This window comes from Gracilinanus agilis, chromosome 5 (genome assembly GCF_016433145.1).
Source record: "Gracilinanus agilis isolate LMUSP501 chromosome 5, AgileGrace, whole genome shotgun sequence".
NCBI classification, from domain to species: domain Eukaryota; kingdom Metazoa; phylum Chordata; class Mammalia; order Didelphimorphia; family Didelphidae; genus Gracilinanus; species Gracilinanus agilis.
This window is the reverse complement of record NC_058134.1, coordinates 85,012,587-85,030,514: the sequence shown is the minus strand read 5'-3', so window position 1 is coordinate 85,030,514 and position 17,928 is coordinate 85,012,587. Positions and strand designations below refer to the sequence as shown.

The 17,928-nt window shown below is 39.5% G+C and overlaps 1 protein-coding gene across 1 annotated transcript in view; it reads right to left on the bottom strand.

The window, feature by feature from the left end:
- Positions 1 to 16,949, bottom strand: part of DIP2C (disco interacting protein 2 homolog C) — a 601,650-nt gene extending 584,701 nt beyond the window's left edge. The window contains exon 1 of the mRNA XM_044678953.1: positions 16,244 to 16,949. Within this exon, the coding sequence (XP_044534888.1) occupies positions 16,244 to 16,328 (85 nt within the window). The 5' untranslated portion in view covers positions 16,329 to 16,949. The remainder of the gene's footprint in view (positions 1 to 16,243) is intronic.
- Between the last annotated feature and the right edge of the window lie 979 nt (positions 16,950 to 17,928).

Below are 17,928 nucleotides of genomic sequence, written 5' to 3'. Positions count from 1 at the left end.
AGTGGGCATGACTGAGATGAAAAACTAGCAAAAAAGAATGAAAAGGAGTGGTGAGAAAGATGAGAAGGGAGCCTGGAAAAAAGCAGTGTCATGAAAACCTAGAGAGAAGAAAGTAGTTAGAAAAAAATGGGTGACTGACAGTGTCTAAAGCTGCAAAGAGGTCAAAAAGGATAAGGATTGAAGATCACTAGATTTGAAAATTACAAGATAATTATTAACTTTGGAAAGGGTAGTTTCAATTGAATGATGGAGCTGGGATTCCGAAGAATGAGTAGAGAGATGATTAAGGCATCTCGTGTGGACTATTTTCAGAAAAAAAACTGAGTCACAAAGAGAAAGGTGATAGCCAGCAGTAATAGTAAAATTTAAAAAAAGGAGGACACATGAGCAGATTTGTAGCCTATAGTAAAAAAGCAAAAAAACTGAGGCTAAGAGGGAATCAATGATAGTGGGGGCAATTTTCTGTACTACTGTAGCAGAGGATGGGAATAAGAATGCATGTAGAGGGCTTGTTCTTGGCAAGAAGAACATAGAGAAAAAGGCATATAGAAGAGAAATAAAGGAAGTAATAAGAAAAGATATCTGAATGACATGAGATAAGGAGGAGAAAGGGAGAACATTTGGTGAATGTCTCTATTTTGGGGGTGAAACATGAAAACAGGTATTCCTTCCTTTAGAGGAATGTTCAGTGAAGAGTTTGTTTTGAGATATCTGAGTGGATATGAAGTTTGCAGTGGTCACTGAGGTAAGTAGAATAGCAAAATAGCAGTGGTTTCTTTTAGGGAGAAGTTGAAGAATGTCTTAATGAAGTGAGGTCCTAGTTAATATTAAATAATGCAAATCTGGAGTATGAAAAGAGGTGAATGTTGAGAATGATGAAAGCTTGGAGTTTAGAAAGGCACGACAAATGAAAGGACAAGAGGTCAAGAGGTTTGAGAGTCTGGAGCTGAACTGGTTCATTAAGAAGTTAAGATGAGGAGGAGAGTATAGCTAGTGTAGGCATAATGGACAGGAGAATAAACTGAAGAGTAGAGGGAATAGAAATCTCAGCAAGAATAACAATCAGGTTTAGAGGTCCTTAGACAAAGGAAAAATTGGAGCAGTAAAAAATTATGTTTAAATAAGGAATGGTGGGATTTATGAACATATAAGCAAAACATGAGTGAGTGATGACAGGATCAAGGATGTGAACATCTCTACATGAGGCAGGACAGAGTGAACAGGTCAAGAGTATTGAGTAGATGGAGAAACTATTAATTTAGAAAAGATCTATAGATATATGATGGAGACCAAAGTTGAGATGGAGAAACTCTAAGCTTGGCACTAAACTCATTGAAAAAGATGCCTTAGGACAGTGATGGGCAAACTACAGCCTGTGGGCCAGATGAGGCCCCCCAAAATGTTCTATCTGGCTGCATGACATTATTCCTAATCTGATGAATACAACGAGTAGGATACAATACAATGAAACTTCCAAAGAGTTGCCTTAGAAACAGACTGACAGATGAGCATTTCTTTTCCTTTGGCCCCCTCTTTAAAAAGTTTGCCCATCACTGCCCTAGGGGATGGTAGATAATGCTACCAGATCTAGATTAGAAAATAAATTTAGATTATATAAATCTAAAAGAAATTGCTGAGTGATGGAGGTAAAGGAAAGATACAGAAATGGTGGTGAGGGGCAAATAGTATCCCTACTTCCCTCCTTTGAAGTAGGAATATGCTTTGTTTTCCTGAAATGGTTGGGAATATATATTCTACTAATATTTCTGAAACCCTTCAGTCTTCTAATAATTTAAGCCTGCATTTTTTCTTAAGGAGTCATCAGCTACAATAAGGCAAAGGATATATGGCAAGTCATCTAATTTTTCCTAGTTCTATCATCTTTTTTAAAAAAGATTGTTGAGCTAGATGAGCTTAGGCTCCTTCTAGTCCTAAAGTTTTACTATTCCATACCTACTGTGTGAAGTCATTCTTCCTTTTGATGATCCTAAATCTGTCTTTCTCAAACAAAGGATGACCCTTGGTTCTAGATAGCATTCTCTCTCCTCACATTCCATGCTATCTTGTCAGTCTGACAAGTCAGAATTGTCGAATCTCCTGCTATTGCCACCTGTTTCTGTCTCTCCTGAGGGATTCCTTCCTTTAGAGGAATGTTCTCAATGCCAGAGAGCAGATTCTATGTCAACAGTCAAAAAGTTGGTCCAGTCTAAGGTCCTATTCCTCCCTCTTGCCATTTGCAAATCTTTCTTCCTCAAGGATATCTCACATTAGAGCCTCCTTCTTGGTTTCCCTTCTTGGAACCCAAGATTTATCTACGCTATAATACCTCTGAAAATGCTCTATTTTTACACACTTCCCAATGAGATCAGACTTCACCAAGTCTCTTTTAATGGATAGAACTATATCACAGAAGACTAGGTGTATTTACCAATCTATCCAAGGTACTCATAATTTTTTCAGATTATTGTAACTCTTCTGGAAGTAAAGTAAGGAATATAAAATGAACAAGACACATTGGAAACTTTGGCAGGGGTGGGGGGAGGAATGATCTATAAAAATTAAAAGAAGAAATATTCTTCAATAGATTCAGAAATGGGCTGCCTTCTCTCCTTTTACAGAGAAGTACTAAAATGTATTCTAAGTATTTTACTAGCATATGACCAAATAATAATTTATAACCATCTGTAAAAAAGAAAAGAAAAACAAAACCCACTCGTTATTCATAATAGTGTTTTATAGAAGTTACTTAAAAGCCAAAAACTCCTCAAGCTTTAACCCATAATAGAAAAAAAAGAATCACTCAGGCCCTTTATTTGCTTGGCCTAGCACGACATGTTGACCCAGGCTATATGCTAAGGAAATACAGGAAATCTGCTTGTTTGCAAAGTGGGACCTTTCCTATTAAGGCATATAACATATCATTTCATATATGCACTGAGTACTTTCTCATTCAGTACAATATCCTCCTTGGATTCAGAGAAAATAAAGTGAATAATTAATGATAAAGTTTTAATATAAGCACTTCACTTCAATCCAAGCATGACTTCTTTTGATTTTCAACAGATATCCCTCAGTTGCTATTTTTCTGGTTTTGATTTTGAAGATTTTAAAAAAAAAACTAAATTGATCTAGACATACAAAAGTTAAAAGCACCTTACATCACTGAATTATTATTGAATCTCAATAGCTATTAAGTTCCCATTAAAATCTCGATGGTAAATAGGAACCCAAGGGGTGTTCAAAGCTCAACCATGCTAACTAGAAGTCCAACCGCCACAGTGTTCAATGATTGTTAGCCTAGGCGCACCCTAGAATGTCATTTTCACCTGTGATTTAACAGTTTTGTAAATTTATGATTACCACAGGTAGTTATTAAATATGGCCCAAGAAAGTGGAGGTAAGGAGATATCTGGCAAGGGAAGACAGAAGCAGTCAGTCATTCTTGGACTCCAGCTACAGAAACCTGCTCATTTGAGGGTCAGGGAATTGTAGCAGGTACAACAACCAAAGGAAGGTGTCCACTCTAAGGACTCTGCTCTGGGACTGCCTCTAATCTAAACAGGATAAAGATTTCTTGGGGTTAGAGGGAGAGCTTTAGACATGTACCAGACCATCAGCTAACAGTCAGTGTTCATAAACTACATGCCAGTTCCAAGGGTAGTTAGTAATGAGAACTGATGTCCACTACAAGCTCTCCCAGTAGACTAGTCATCAGCTGACAAGCCACTGCCAGGGCACACACATGCATTCTGGTCTAATACTTTTCCAGTTTAAGGACAATCCCTACATAAGCAAAGAGGACAGAGCTCTTATCCATAAACTAATAAGCCAGATAATTGAGTAAACAAACGAATGGATGAAAAACATTTATTAAGTCCTTACTAAAAGCCAAGTGCTACATTAAATACTAGATACGAATTCCAAAGTAGGAATTTTAAGACAATCCCTTCCATCAAAAATCATATCTCTAATAGGAGAAAACAATACACAAAGCAAAGTGGGAGCCATAGAGGAGTATTTTGATTTGAAAAGTTGCAAGGTTGTTGAATGAGTGGAGTCATAGAAAAATAAGAGACATATATTCTATAGCAGCAATGGCATCATTGTATTATGGTTCTGGAATCAAAGAGAGAAAAGGGAGAAGAACTTCAGACCAAATAAAGACAAAGGCATAGACAACCCTTCAAAGGTTATAAAAGCCTGACTACAAGTTGAGTTTTTATCTTTTTTCTAGACACCTGCAAAGTCATGGCTGAAATGTGTGAGTTGATTGCCTCCTCCCATTTCCCCATTGGAGATGGATGGGGAGCACCTGAGGGGATAGCTAAGTGGGAAGGAGGAGGGAGCTCTGCCAGATGTAGCTAAAAACAACATGAGGTTCTTAGACATACAAACAGCTCAGCAAAATGCTTAGTACACAGCAAGTCTTCAATAAATGTGCCATGGATGGATGGATGAACAACAGAATGAAAGTTCCCAGAAAACACACACACATATACACAAGCATACATATACACAGGAAAAAAACACAAAGAATGCTCCCAAACTCTAAAACCACTACCTCCTTTAGACTCAGAAACATGGGACTTTTAAAGGAAGGACCAAAAATCCTTGCAAGTAGAAACCAAAAACAAAAAATTCAAGTAAGAACAAGGAAGTATCTTTGAATGAAAAAATCATCCACAAACTGATCTTGGTACCACAAGTTGTATGTGTCATAAACTTTACACACTGAAACCTGTTTATCACCCCCCCACACACCTTCTTTATCCTTAAATAAACCTGGTTACTCTTAAAACATTTGGTAAAGTAAAATGTCTGGTGTTATTCTTTGGGCAACATTATGGTGTAAAAACAAGTGCAAACAAAAAATGTAAAAAGAATATGTTAGAATTTTCCATTGGCATATGTGTAGTTCTGACAAGGGAGGATGGGGAAGCTCATAAGCATTTATATAGCACCTACTATGTGCTGAGTACTATGCTAAGCACTTTATAAATATTGCCTCATTTGATACTAACAATTACTGCAAGGTAGGTGCCTTTATTATCCCTATTCTACAGTTGAGGAAATAGCCATGCAGTTATATGACTTGGCCAGCATCATATAGCTATTAAGTGTTTGAAATCACATTTGAACTCAGATCTTCTTTTTTATATATTTTTATTTTTATTTTGAATATTTTCCCCTAGTTACATGTTTCACATTCTTTCCTTCTCCCCCAAACCCTCCTTAGGGGACACACAAAATTCCACTGTTACATGTATCATTGATCAAGATCTAATTCCATATTATTGATAGTTGAACTAGAGTTATCATTTAGTGTCTACATCCCCAATAATATCCCCATCAGCCCATGTGTTCAAGCAGTTGTTTTTCTTCTGTGTTTCTCCTCCCACATTTCTTCCTCTGAATGTGGCTAGTTTTCTTTCTCATAAGTCCCTCAGCCTTGCTCTGGATCCTTGCATTGCTACTAGTAGAGAAGTCCCATTATGTTCGATTGTACCACAGCTGCATCCATTCCTGGAGGTCATTCCAGTTCACATCGAATTCCTCCAGTTCATTATTCCTTTGAGCACAATAGTATTCTATCACCAACAGATACCACAATTTGTTTGGCCATTCCCCAATAGATGGACACCCCCTCATTTTCCAAAATTCACCACTACAAAGAGTGCAGCTATAAATATTTTTGTATAAGTCTTTTTCCTTATGATCTCTTTGGGGTATAAACCAAGCAGTGCCATAGCTGGATCAAAAGGCAGATAGTCTTTTAAAGCCCTTTGAGCATAGTTCCAAGTTGCCATCCAGAATGGTTGGATCATGAACTCAGATCTTTTTGACTCAATGCTCAGGGCTCCTCCATCCACTGTACAACCTGCCTGCCCTCAAATGCTAACCATTGTCTACTGGCAATATAAAATGTAACTTCTAGGCACCATCCTACCAATAAGAGTTGCTTCCAAAATCATGCCATAAACTGGAACACATGTAAAGTTGCTATTTTTTCTTTGGGGCTAACTTAGGAAAATATCATTTTCCCCAAATAGACTCCAGTCTCTTCCATCTCCCTGAGACTGCCAGAGTGTGCTGTCAGCTACACAGAAGGTCCCTAACCAAGGTTTTGTGGAAGTGACTTGAACTGAGGTATAGGAGGGAGGGATAGCTCCCCTTACTTTTCATTGTTATAGGAAGGCATCCCTTAGAGTTCCTAAGTTTGAGAAAGAAGACCAGATGTGAACAGAGGAAGTGAAGGAGATTCAAAGGCTTTCCCTCTCATACTGAGAAAAGGAAGAAATCTGACAGCAGTCAGCAATGAGATAACTAATATAAAGGAACAGCAAGCCGGTGGGGCAGGGGCATCTACAGCAGTGAGCCAATCCTCTCTCTGAATGTGGGCCACTTGTCTTGGCACTTGCCAGGTACACAGACTGCCTACCTAAGCTTGGAAAACTACCCTGAATTGTTTCTGAGGTTCTCCACATATTCAATTATAAGTCAGTAGTGTGACGTGGCAACCCAAAGAGTTCCATTTTTGGTTGCATTCATAGAAGTTGGCATTCAGAACAAGGAAGGTCATGATCTCACTGTACACTGCCTGGTCAGACCACATCTGGAATACTACACTCACTTCTAGGTCCCAGATTTTAGGGAGGACCCTGATAAACTGGAGCTCATCCAAGGGAGGGCAAACAGGACAACAAAAGATTTTGGCACCAGAGTCAGTTGAAAAAACTGGGAATGTTTAGCCTAGAGAAAAGTCAACTTAGAGACCTCATAATAGCTATCTTCATGTACTTGAAAGGTTATCATATGAAAGAATAGACTTATTCCATTTGGCCCCAGAGGGCAGAGGTAGAAGTAACTGGTGAAAGCTAAAGAGAAAAGGATATCAGTTGACACACCCATCTCTGTCTCTCACAGTCTCTCTCTATCTCTCTCTCTGTCTCTGTATCTGGGTCTCTCTCTCTTCCCCCCCACCCCCTAGGAATTAGAGCTGATCAAAAGTGGAGTGGACTGCTTTGAAAAGTATTGAGTTCCCCCTGACAGGAGGTATTCAAAAGGGGACTGGAAAACAATTTGTCAAAAATAGAATAAAGGAGGTTCCTGTTCAGATATGGATAGACCTCTGGGATTCCTTCCAAACCTAGGTTCTATGAAATGTCTCTCTCTTCATAATAAATGAAGCCTGGAGGGAGAAAGTTAAGAGGTGCCCAAGATTCCTTCAGCAACATACATTTTCCTAACCTAATGGAAAGCAAACAATTATCTCTCATCTCAACCCTGATTCACAACACTTATTACACCAATATTATCACAATTTTCTTTCCAAAAAAGGTGAAGTTTAAATCAATCTTTAAAAATATCTGATACTCAAAAGAAGGAACATGCATGGAGTTTTTAGGGAAAGAAGCGAATGTTAAGGATTTGAACAAAAGACATATTAAAAAGGTAAAAGAGGGGCAGCTGGGTAGCTGGGTGGATTGAAAGCCAGGTCTAGAGACCTCAGACACTTAATAGCTGTGTGACCCTGGGTAAGTCACTTAACCCCCATTGCCTAACCCCTACCACTCTTCTGCCTTGGAACCAATATACAGTATTGATTCTAAGATGGAAGGTAAAGGTTATTAAAAAAAATGAAATAAAAAGGTAAAAGGTTCCATCATTCTATGTACAAAGTTTTCAACCAAGATTTTAAAACTAAGTTAAATCTACTAATTAATGAGGTAAATTCAAACTCTAGTCCTATTCTAAAAATTAAAAAAAAAATAAAAATAAAAATAATTGCATGACTGAAGTGATGAGTCAAGTCAGTTACAAGAATAAAATGTCTCTATTGAGATCCTATAAGGCAGTCCTCCAGGTGCCATTGTGAATAGTTTCAGGAATCTTAATGCATATTCACAAAGCTAAGGGCAGAAAACACTGAGACTTTTAATTACATCATAGAAAGAGTTTTCCAATCTGATAAGCAAAGTGATTTGAAACCAGCATTCTGGATGGGGCAAAGTCTATTGAATCCATTTTCAATCATAGAATTCACTTAGAACCCACAATCTTGAAGGGCTTTTATTTTGTCTGTCTGATTTATATACTTTTCCACAAAGAACTTGAACGAGGAACTCTTTCCCTTCATAATTCATTGAGAACAAAGACTGTAAACCCAGTTTACACTTTCAGATGCCCAAAGGTAAAAAGGCAAATCATTGTCTGCAAAAAGGATGGCATCTTTCAACTTACTCTACCCAGAATGCATCAAGTGGTACTCTCACATCTCTAGTCTCATCCTATACCACCTAAAGCTCCCAGCCCCTTGGAGAACTGAACATTCCCTGCAGCTGTAGACAGATTTGTCTTCATCACCATTAACCATAAATAATGAACTGAACCAGACTGTGTACACAAGGACTCTGGGATACAATGAAGTCATCATCATCATAGCTTTAAGGGTGGCAAAGTACTTTACATATATTTTTCATCTGAACATCAAAAGAACACTTTATGTTAGGTGCTATCACCATCCTTATTTTGAAGGAACTGAGGCTGAGAAAGGTAAATACCTTGCCCAGAGCCACAAAGATAGTAAGTGTCCAAGACCAGATGAGGTCCTTTAGGGAAGGGACCATGGGTTATTCTTCTTGGCAGGCCCCTACTAACTAATCCAGTGCTATGCATACAGCAGTTACTGAATAAATGTGCTGAAAGAATTAACTTACATAATCACTGTTTGGAGGAGAAATATTTTTGTTCCTTTATGGCATATCCAGTAATTTTATAGAAGATCTAGAAGAGAGGCACACCATATTTCTTATCCTTTCACTCATTTATGTATTAGTTGTTAAGTAATTCTTATATGCAAAGGGAGTTCAGAGATGGAAAGGACATAGTCCCTGCCCCTGAGACACTCATGGTTGAGGAGGGAAGATGAGACTTATAAGGCACATGGGATATAAACAAAATGTCCTAAGAATTCATAGGTTTGAGAGGTTATCTCTTGGGTAATTGAGTGTAGAGAATTAGGGATAGTTTCATGAAGGAGGAGTACGAATTAGCTTGGAAAGAGAGCAGACATCATATCTGTAAAGCACTTAAAACAGTACCTGGCACACCGTAAGTGCAATATTCTAGCTGTGATTCTTATTATTATTTCAAAGATAGAATTTTCTCTTCTATAAAGGTACTAACATAAATTAAGGGAGATAAGTCATGCAGCCCTACTAAGCTACTATTTTAGTAAGAAATGTCAAATAAGAGCAAGATATAATTAAACTTATATGGCAGGAAATGCTGCGAAGAGGGCAAAATCGAGTATCAAATGTGTCTGACATTGGTGAAGTGATGAACACCATGGTCCAAAGCATTCTAAAAATTCAGAGTCATCTATTCAGGACTTCACATACGATGCAAACTAGGGGAAAAGAGCATAGAAAGTGGTCAGTGAAATGCAGAAACAAGGAGGACAGAGAAACTCAGGAACAGAAAGCAAAGAACAAAAAGAACCACTGAAAGCCAGAACACAAGAAGGCTATAGGAAGAGACTATGGGCATGGAAAAGACAGCTTTAGGCAGAGTCAGCCAGCCAGTTAGGGACAGAGGACAACTCACAGGAGCAAACCCAAAAGGGATCCAATATAGAAACATCAAGAGACACAGAGAAACATGAAGATATTGAGACAAGGCCAGAGATGTTAAGAGGAAGAGGAATAAGAGGAGGAGGAGGAGGAAGAGGAATAAGAACAAGAGCAAGAACAAGAGAGATTGAAGGAAGAAGAAAGTATATTTATTTCAATAGCATGTAAGGAAATGATGAAAGATGGGTTGTCTGAAAGTGCACAGGCAAGAAAAGTGAATGTGGAGCCCCAACCAAGTCCGGTCTGTCAACACAGGAGGAAATTTTGTGTGTCTATGTGTCTGTGCATGTGTGTTAATCAGGGACCTCAAATTGTGACAAGAGAAAATGCTGTTTTTCAAGTGCCAATAATAATGATCTCCTTTGTTTCAAGTGTAAGTACAAGTGTTCAAAGTTAGCTAGAATAACTGAAAGTTCTCTTTAAGATTTCTATAGGGTGCCTGAACCCCAAACAGGGTTTACTGAGCCAAAGGATTAAGATCTGCATTTGAACATGTACTATGATTTAAAGCTCCAATTTAGTTAATGGTATGTGACACTAAAACCAAGATTTTTCAATACTCATACATTTGAAAGGGGTAGGGAGAGAACACTACAAATGTTTCATTGCATAAATTGCAGCTTGGGAAAATCAATTCTAAAAAAAGTGGGGGATCAAGCCATTGGGAAAAAGAAAGGGGAGTTTAGAAGGCAGAAGGCTATCTTACCCAGCATCTTGTAACAAAAAATACTATAACGTTTAATGTTTCAGTACAGTACTGAAATCTATAACAAATATAAGAAGGAAAAAAAGTGAAGATGTTACAGGTAGGTCATAATGATCAGATCTATAATAAAATCAATTATATATTACAATAAATTATATTGGCTAACAGTAATTAGAGAAATCTTGGTGATCTAGGCTTATTGCTATATTTTCCAATTCCCTCAGTAAATCTGATATTTCCGATTATTCTCTAAAGTAACTAATACTAAAATTCAATCATTTTCATAATCAACTAAGTAAAACTATTAAATTTCCTCACAATCTCAAGCCCTTTACATATTACTGTTGCCATTTTGTAAACATAAAAATACTGAATGTAACTTCTTTTAAATTTATGCCCCAAAAGTATTCCATCTCATTGAGTATAACACCTGACAGATTTCTGCTATTACATGACATTTTTTTCCCACAAAACTAACAAAGTAAATGAGTTCCAATAACAAATATTACTGAAGTCCTCCCACTGGGAGTGGGTTTACTCCATCTAACAGCTGCCAATCTCCTATGGAAGATATATGCATTTCTACTAACTCGCTCTCAATCCAGATTTTATTTTTTTAAAAATCGTTAATTAGATATTGCTCTGAAAAGAAATTTTTTTCAAAGTAAATTTTTCCAGAAAGTAGATGATTCCCTTTCACTGATAAAAACTAGGTAATGAGATTGCCAGAAAAATATTATACAGACAGTTCCAAGTATGTTGTTATGAAGTGGTCCTGATGTTTAAATAAGGGGAAAGTGTCTCTCAGTGTTCAGCAAGAGACAGCAAGAAGCACTAATAGCCTCTCTGAGTGTCCATCTCTAACTGCCCTGTGATAATAACATAAGCATTTAAAAAAAAAAAAGTTTCTGCCACCTGTGTGCTGAAGGCTCGATGATATAAATGAATTGGCCTTCCTAGCTCCTTAACCAACAAAGAGGAACTAACATCTGCATGAATCCTCCACCTTCTTCTCCAAGCAACTCTCACACTCTCCTAGGAAAACTGTAAAGAAGAGGTCTACTATTAGGGAACACTGCTAATCCTAGGAGCAATCTAACAGATGTCACGGGAGTTACTGAACTTCCCAACTAACAATGGATGAAATTACTTTATTTCTAACAATTCACATTAGAGTAGGTCAATAACTTTGGTTGAATTTACAGCATTGATTTTTACAGCATTTCCTGTTCCTCCAATAAAAAGATTGTGTTCATCTTTTGCAAAAACCTAAAAGGTTTTCATATATTATCTCAAACTGTTTTAATATGTTCAGCAGAATCCAAATCCAACAACACTAATTCACACAATGCCTATAATAATGCAAAGAAAAACAATATGGAGAGACATCAGAATGATCATTAAAGCAGCAATCACTTGTGATTTCACAGTACTGAATACAAGTATGCCTCCCTTCTCTAAGAAAAGGTGGTAGCCAACAGGTAGAGAAAGAGGCATGTATCATTAGATCATGCCTGTGTTGTTTGCTCTGCTCATCTATGCTTATTTGCTATAAGGGAAAGAGTTCTGGGATAAGGGCGGTCACTGAGAAGTAATAGCAATTTTTTAAAAGAATCAATTTAACATTTTTAAAAGAATCCTTTATTAAAAATTAACTATTATAGTTTCAAACTAGTACTTTCAATAATACTTTCAAACTAGTACACACATCACAGGCTAAACTGAATAATGTATCAAACTTTTGTTTTTGAGAATACAATGTATTTTTACATTTCCACAAGAAGATTTTTATATATATTTTATGAATACTATTTCTTGTATACTAGAATGTTTCTTCTATATTAGTTTCCAAAGAAACTAAGGGTTATAAATTTTATCATGATTTTTCTTGTTATACGATATATTATTATGTGGAAGAAAATAAGCAAAAAGAAACCTAGATTAGTTAGAAGAGGGATGAGTTTAATCAGATCCACTTCAATCAGTTTCTAACCAATAACTAAGAGCTTCAATAAGCTGGAAGTGCGATAACAGAGTATTTAGTTTATTGAGTATTTAGGAGAAGCTATAGGTTGTATTGGTGAGGAGGAGGAATGAAGATGGAAGGAGGGATTCTTAAACCAAATCAAAGCAATTAAGAACATTTCCAAATTTTTTAAAAAAAATCATTTTCAAAAGAAAAAAGAAAGAATGAACAGGTACAGAAAAATGAAAAAATTCTACTCAGCTCGGCATTCTCAACAGTATGGTTTAATCAGTCTGTCTCACGTTCAGTCCCAAGGACACTAACAGACCAAGATCCCTGGCCCCAAACCAGTGGATATATCCAGACATGCAGATGTGATGCTTTTAGTGTCCACAGGAGAGGCTGCCAGCCCCAGCTCCCCACAGAATGCTCTTGTATTTTGCTGACAACATTGTTCTACTGTGTGAGAAGGGTCTGGCTTTCCCCAGTGAGAGGGAAGTACTGAAACAGTGTAGTAACAGACACAGACAAGAAAGAGGGTCTGGGAAGGACCTGAGCTCTCCAGCCAAGAAATTAATCTACAACAGCCCGCCAAACAATGACCCAATAAATGCAGACTACATTAGAGTACAAGACAGCACCAAATGAACAATGCAGACCAATAGCCAGACTCTAACTGGATCCTAGAGTCTAGAAACAGAGAATGAGACTTCACCACAACTTTTAAAGCATCCTGCTAAAAATAAGCATATTCATGTCATCTGCTTAAAAGTAATTCCTTTTCTCTAACTTCTCTTGCCCAGTCCTGGGTATGAATGATTCTACAACTGTTCTCTAGGGTTTTGACACTTCAACCAAATATAAAAATAAAGTTTTTTAAACTTCTCTGCCAGGGAATCTTGTCTAAAGATAAAAATGAAAATGTAATTTAATCTTGGACAACATGAAATTTAAGTACATACTCAGGAACACACTAGCAGAAGTCCAATGCACTATAGGAAGCTTTTAAGTACCACCTGCATCTAGCAAACATTGAGACTTTTGTTCTAACCCACTGATTCTTTGATTACCTCCAAGCTATCCTGGAAAACAAGTTGGTTCATACCATTTAAGTCATTCAAACTGATCTATGAGCTTTGGGGGGGAGAGGGGAGGAGATATGCAATTCCTAATGGCCTTTAAGAACTCTCTATAAAGCCAACATATATATGGTCATCTTTCATGTTCTAAGATGACACACCTGATGGGCATGGTCTTTCCTGCACGTAGGTGTGGCTAAAGAGAATAGCATCCAAGCAGCAGGCCTTTGAATTTACTCTTCTCAAATATTTAAGCCAGGCCTTGGCTGGGTTCATAGAGGAAAATAATAATAAGGCTTTAAACATCTACATACATGCATGTGTACACACCCCTTATATAACTATGCTATAAAGGGCCCTTTAAAAAATCTGAGCAGGGGAAGTTGAGCTGAGCACAACTTGGTTTCCTTCATCTGGCTTTTGCCATCCCTTAAACAACTTTGCTGTGATAAGGTCGTAAGAAGACCTCGATGTTGATCTTGGGGGTGGGGGGGCAGGGCTGGAGATTTTTCCATCTAACAGCAGGAATGCCTGAAAACCAAATACTATTTCCAAGGAATTAATCTAATGTACACATAGCCTATAAGTCAGTCATTTCCTAATAATAATTTCCTAATAATCTCTCAACTAGCTAATACACAACAGGAAGGAAGCTAAGAGCATCAAGCAGGCTGTGGATGCTGCAGATCAAACATAAATGCCTTCAATGGGGGGAAATGGGGGAGATAAAGATACCTGTCTGTATTAATGATAAAAACAGAGCCATAATAAATAGGTCCTGTTGACTTAATGAATAAATGTACACTTTGGTCAATCAAAGGATAAAAAGAGACAAAGATCAGGATGAGGGGAGGTTTTTTAAAAAGGTAGAGACAGAAGGAGAACAACATTAACCATATAAGCCTGTACAAGAATAAACTGATGTACAGATTTTTTTTAATAAGGTGTTTTGCCAGTGATCAGAGTATACTTCACATACTTCAGTCACCATCCCATTAAATTTATCTCTGGCAACTGCATGGTTGACTTTATATCCTAGACAAAAAGTCTTCTGAGAAATTCTAGTGACTGTTATAACAGCATGCAGTATTCACAATTGCTTCTCCAAATAATCCTAATATTGACTACTCAGCACATTATAGCCTAGGAAATACTCTTCTCTTTTTAGGGGGCTGGTTAAATATGCACTGTAGTAAATCAGATTTTAAATATGAAAAGGAAAAGTCTATGGAGCTCTGAAAAGACAAGTTTGAGCATACACAGTTTTCCTATAGTTTATCAGACCCTTTCATCCTGAAAGTGTTAAAAAGGAAAATACAATGTCAACATCAGCTCCTCCCTGCTGATGAAAATTGGCATGAGTAGATTCATTTTCTGGCTGGAAGCCCTCATAAAACCGTTACAAAAAAAAAAAAAACCCAACAAACTTAAATACTCTGAACTACTCTTATTCCAAAGATAAATCTGGGATAGAGATCTTTATTTTTTTCTTCTTCTTGGATATGTCCTTCCAGAAGTGGGACAGTTTTGATTACTCAGAAAAAAGTATATTTTCATATTAACACTTCTGAACTTTTTTTGAGAAAGTGAACTAGACACTGCAAAACCCATTTTATACTCATGATATATGAGCACTATTTCTACCATTACAAGCAAACAACTGCTTTAAAATAGCCCAAGAAATTATTATTATTATTATTATTATTATTATTATTATTATTATTATAAAACCTGACACTTTCTAAATATATCATTCAGAGAGCAAAATCTGAAGCTTGGTTTGGAGGCAGATACTCTAAGGTTTTGCCATATTCCTTATATAAAAAAAATTTTTTTAGTAGTACTTTATCCTAGCAGCTATTGCCCGGAACCAGGCAGCCCGGAAACATCCTAAGACATCAAATCTAAAACTCCAATCACAGCATGAAGTAATTTCTTTAATCAAATGATCTTTTAAGGAATAGAACTGCAGATCACATCATGCTGCCAGGAATGCACAGACGTTAACTTCAGGGGATAACGTGGATTTCACTAAAATAGTATTTCCTTGGCAGGACAAAAGTCCCTGCAAGCCCAGCCCCAAAGATTTTTCCATCTTCCGTAATGAAACATACAAAGCTGGAGAAGCAAAAACTGCGGCCAAAGCCTCTTCTTCGATCTCCTCCCTTCCTCCACCACCACTGTGGCAGGAGGCAGCAAGGAGAGGTGGAAATTAGTCAGAAGAAAGAACAGCCACGGAAAAGGTAGAGAACTGGGAGGGGGGAGAGGTGGTGTGTGGGTGCTATACGCCATCAGGAATTGCACATACACACCACCACAAAATATTTTCAAAAGACTGTGACACCGTGACCCGAAACCAACAGAAAGACAGTCCATTCTCGGCCAGTCACCCAAGAGTCAAACGTTATCGGGAATCTTTGTGTGTGTGTCTTTGCCTCTCATGTCTCGCTCTCTTGACAGATTCCCCCAATCCATTTACACCTACAGTACACAACTGCAGAAGCAAAATTCAACAGACCAAAGGAGACCCTGAAACTGCGCTAAACCCCCAAATGAAAACTATGGGTGTGGGGAAGGGGAGGAGAAAAGACCTCGGCCCCTTTCACCCTCCCCCAACCCTTCTCCTTTTCAGACCCCCCCCCCTCCCCAAACACATACACACTCTGGAAAATGTCACTTTCCAGCAACTGCCAATCCTCACAAGATGCCCTGGAACAAGTCGCACGGAGTGAGCGGGAGGGGGATTGGAGGAAGAAGGCAAAGGGGAAAATGTCATTTTCTTTTTCCCTAGGCAAAAAGGAAGAGAAGTCGGAAAGGGAATGAGGGGATGGAGGAGGGCCGTTGCATTCATTTCATTTACCTTCCGATAGTTCCAGCTCCAGCTCGGCCAAACGGGCTCTCACCTCCAGGGGCAAAGACATGCTTTCCAAGCTGCGGTCCGCCATACTCGCCTAGGAGATTTCCACCCCCCACCCTCGCTCGCTCCCTCTTTCTCTCTTTGTTTGCAAGAGATTTTTTTTCCTCCTGATGCAGTCCTTGCGCCGTTTTAGCAATGCATAGAGGAGGAGGAGGACGCCGGGGGAGGACGAGGAGTCACAGCAGAAGGGATGGTGTGTGGGAGCAGGAGGAGCAGGAGGAGGAGGAGGAGGAGGAAATGCAGGGATTTTTTTTCTTCTTCTTCTCTCCCCCCTCCTCTCCTCCCTGACGGCTTCCTTCAGTGGAGCCCCGCCATGTCGGCCTCCCTCTGTCCGTAGGTCTCCTCGGTGGCAAACCGGGAGGGAAGGTTGCAACCTCAGGTGACTTCCAAGGCTAGCCGCCCCCCTCCCTAACCCTCCCCCCCAGCCCAAGGCGCCGCCGGGCTCGGCACTGTCCTGGCGTCGGCTCCCGACTCCCGCTCGCTGCAGCCACCGCCTGACTCTAGCTCGGGCTCGGGCTCGGGCTCGGGCTCGGGCTCGGGCTCTGGCTCTGGCTCTGGCTCTGGCTCTAGCTCAAGCTCGCGCTCGCTTCCTCCGGGCTGCAGCGGTGGCTGTTATTGCTATTGCTGCTCCTGCTGCTGTTGCTGCTGCTGCTGCTGCTGCTGCTGCTCCTGCCGCCACTGCCACTGCCGCTGCCGCCTCTGCCTCTGCCTCTGCCTCTGCTGCTGCTGCCTCCTGCCGCTGGGAGAGCGTGGCTGTCACGTTCACGTGATAGTGTGTATGTGTGTGAGTGTGTGTGCCTGTGCGCGCCCCAGCGTGATTGTGGGTGCGAGTGTGTGTGTGTGATTTGGTGTGTGTGTTCGTGCATCTGCATCCAACCCCCAAGTGGGGCTCGTTCTCCCTAGGGGGTGCGCGAGAGCAAAAGGAGGAAGAGGGAAGCACTAGAGAAATGAAGAATGCCTCGGGGGCCGGGACTGGGCGAGGGAGGGGGAGGGGGCAGGAGGATGGAACGTTCCCCGGGCTTGGGGTACAGCCACTGTAATTCCTGAGACTGTGCATCCAGCCCTCAGAGGGCCCCAGCACCAGAGGCTTTGTGCCCACAACCCTCCTCCCTTCTGACACAGCTGGTGCCAACTAGAGACCAATCCGGATCTCCTTCAAAGATGACAAGAAAATGACATTCGCAGCCCAACCCTACTCATTTTCCCTAGTTCAAAGTTTAAAAAAAAATTCATCGTGAATCCGGTCCTTAAACTTGCCTGAGAAACTTACAAATCTAACTCCTCCTTCCCCCCTTATGTGAGGAAACTATAAACTCAAATGGATCCATAGTCTCATCGGTGTGGACATTCCCTCCAGTGATGAAGATTGCAATCCATTCAAAATGACTCTTGTCCACGTGTGCTTTTAAATTCCCCACAGGAAAGCCATACAAATTCTGGAGGCCTTTCTAGAGTGATACCACTGAGTCCCAGGCTCTCCATCAGTTTTTTTCTGGAGCTTAACATGTGGCTAGCTAGCCCTTGTCCACTCCACTCCCCACCCCAGTTTTTACAACCTTCTTTTTTTAGTTGTTCTTTCTTTATACTACCTTATAAAGTGCCCATATCCACCCTGTGCCTCTTTCTCT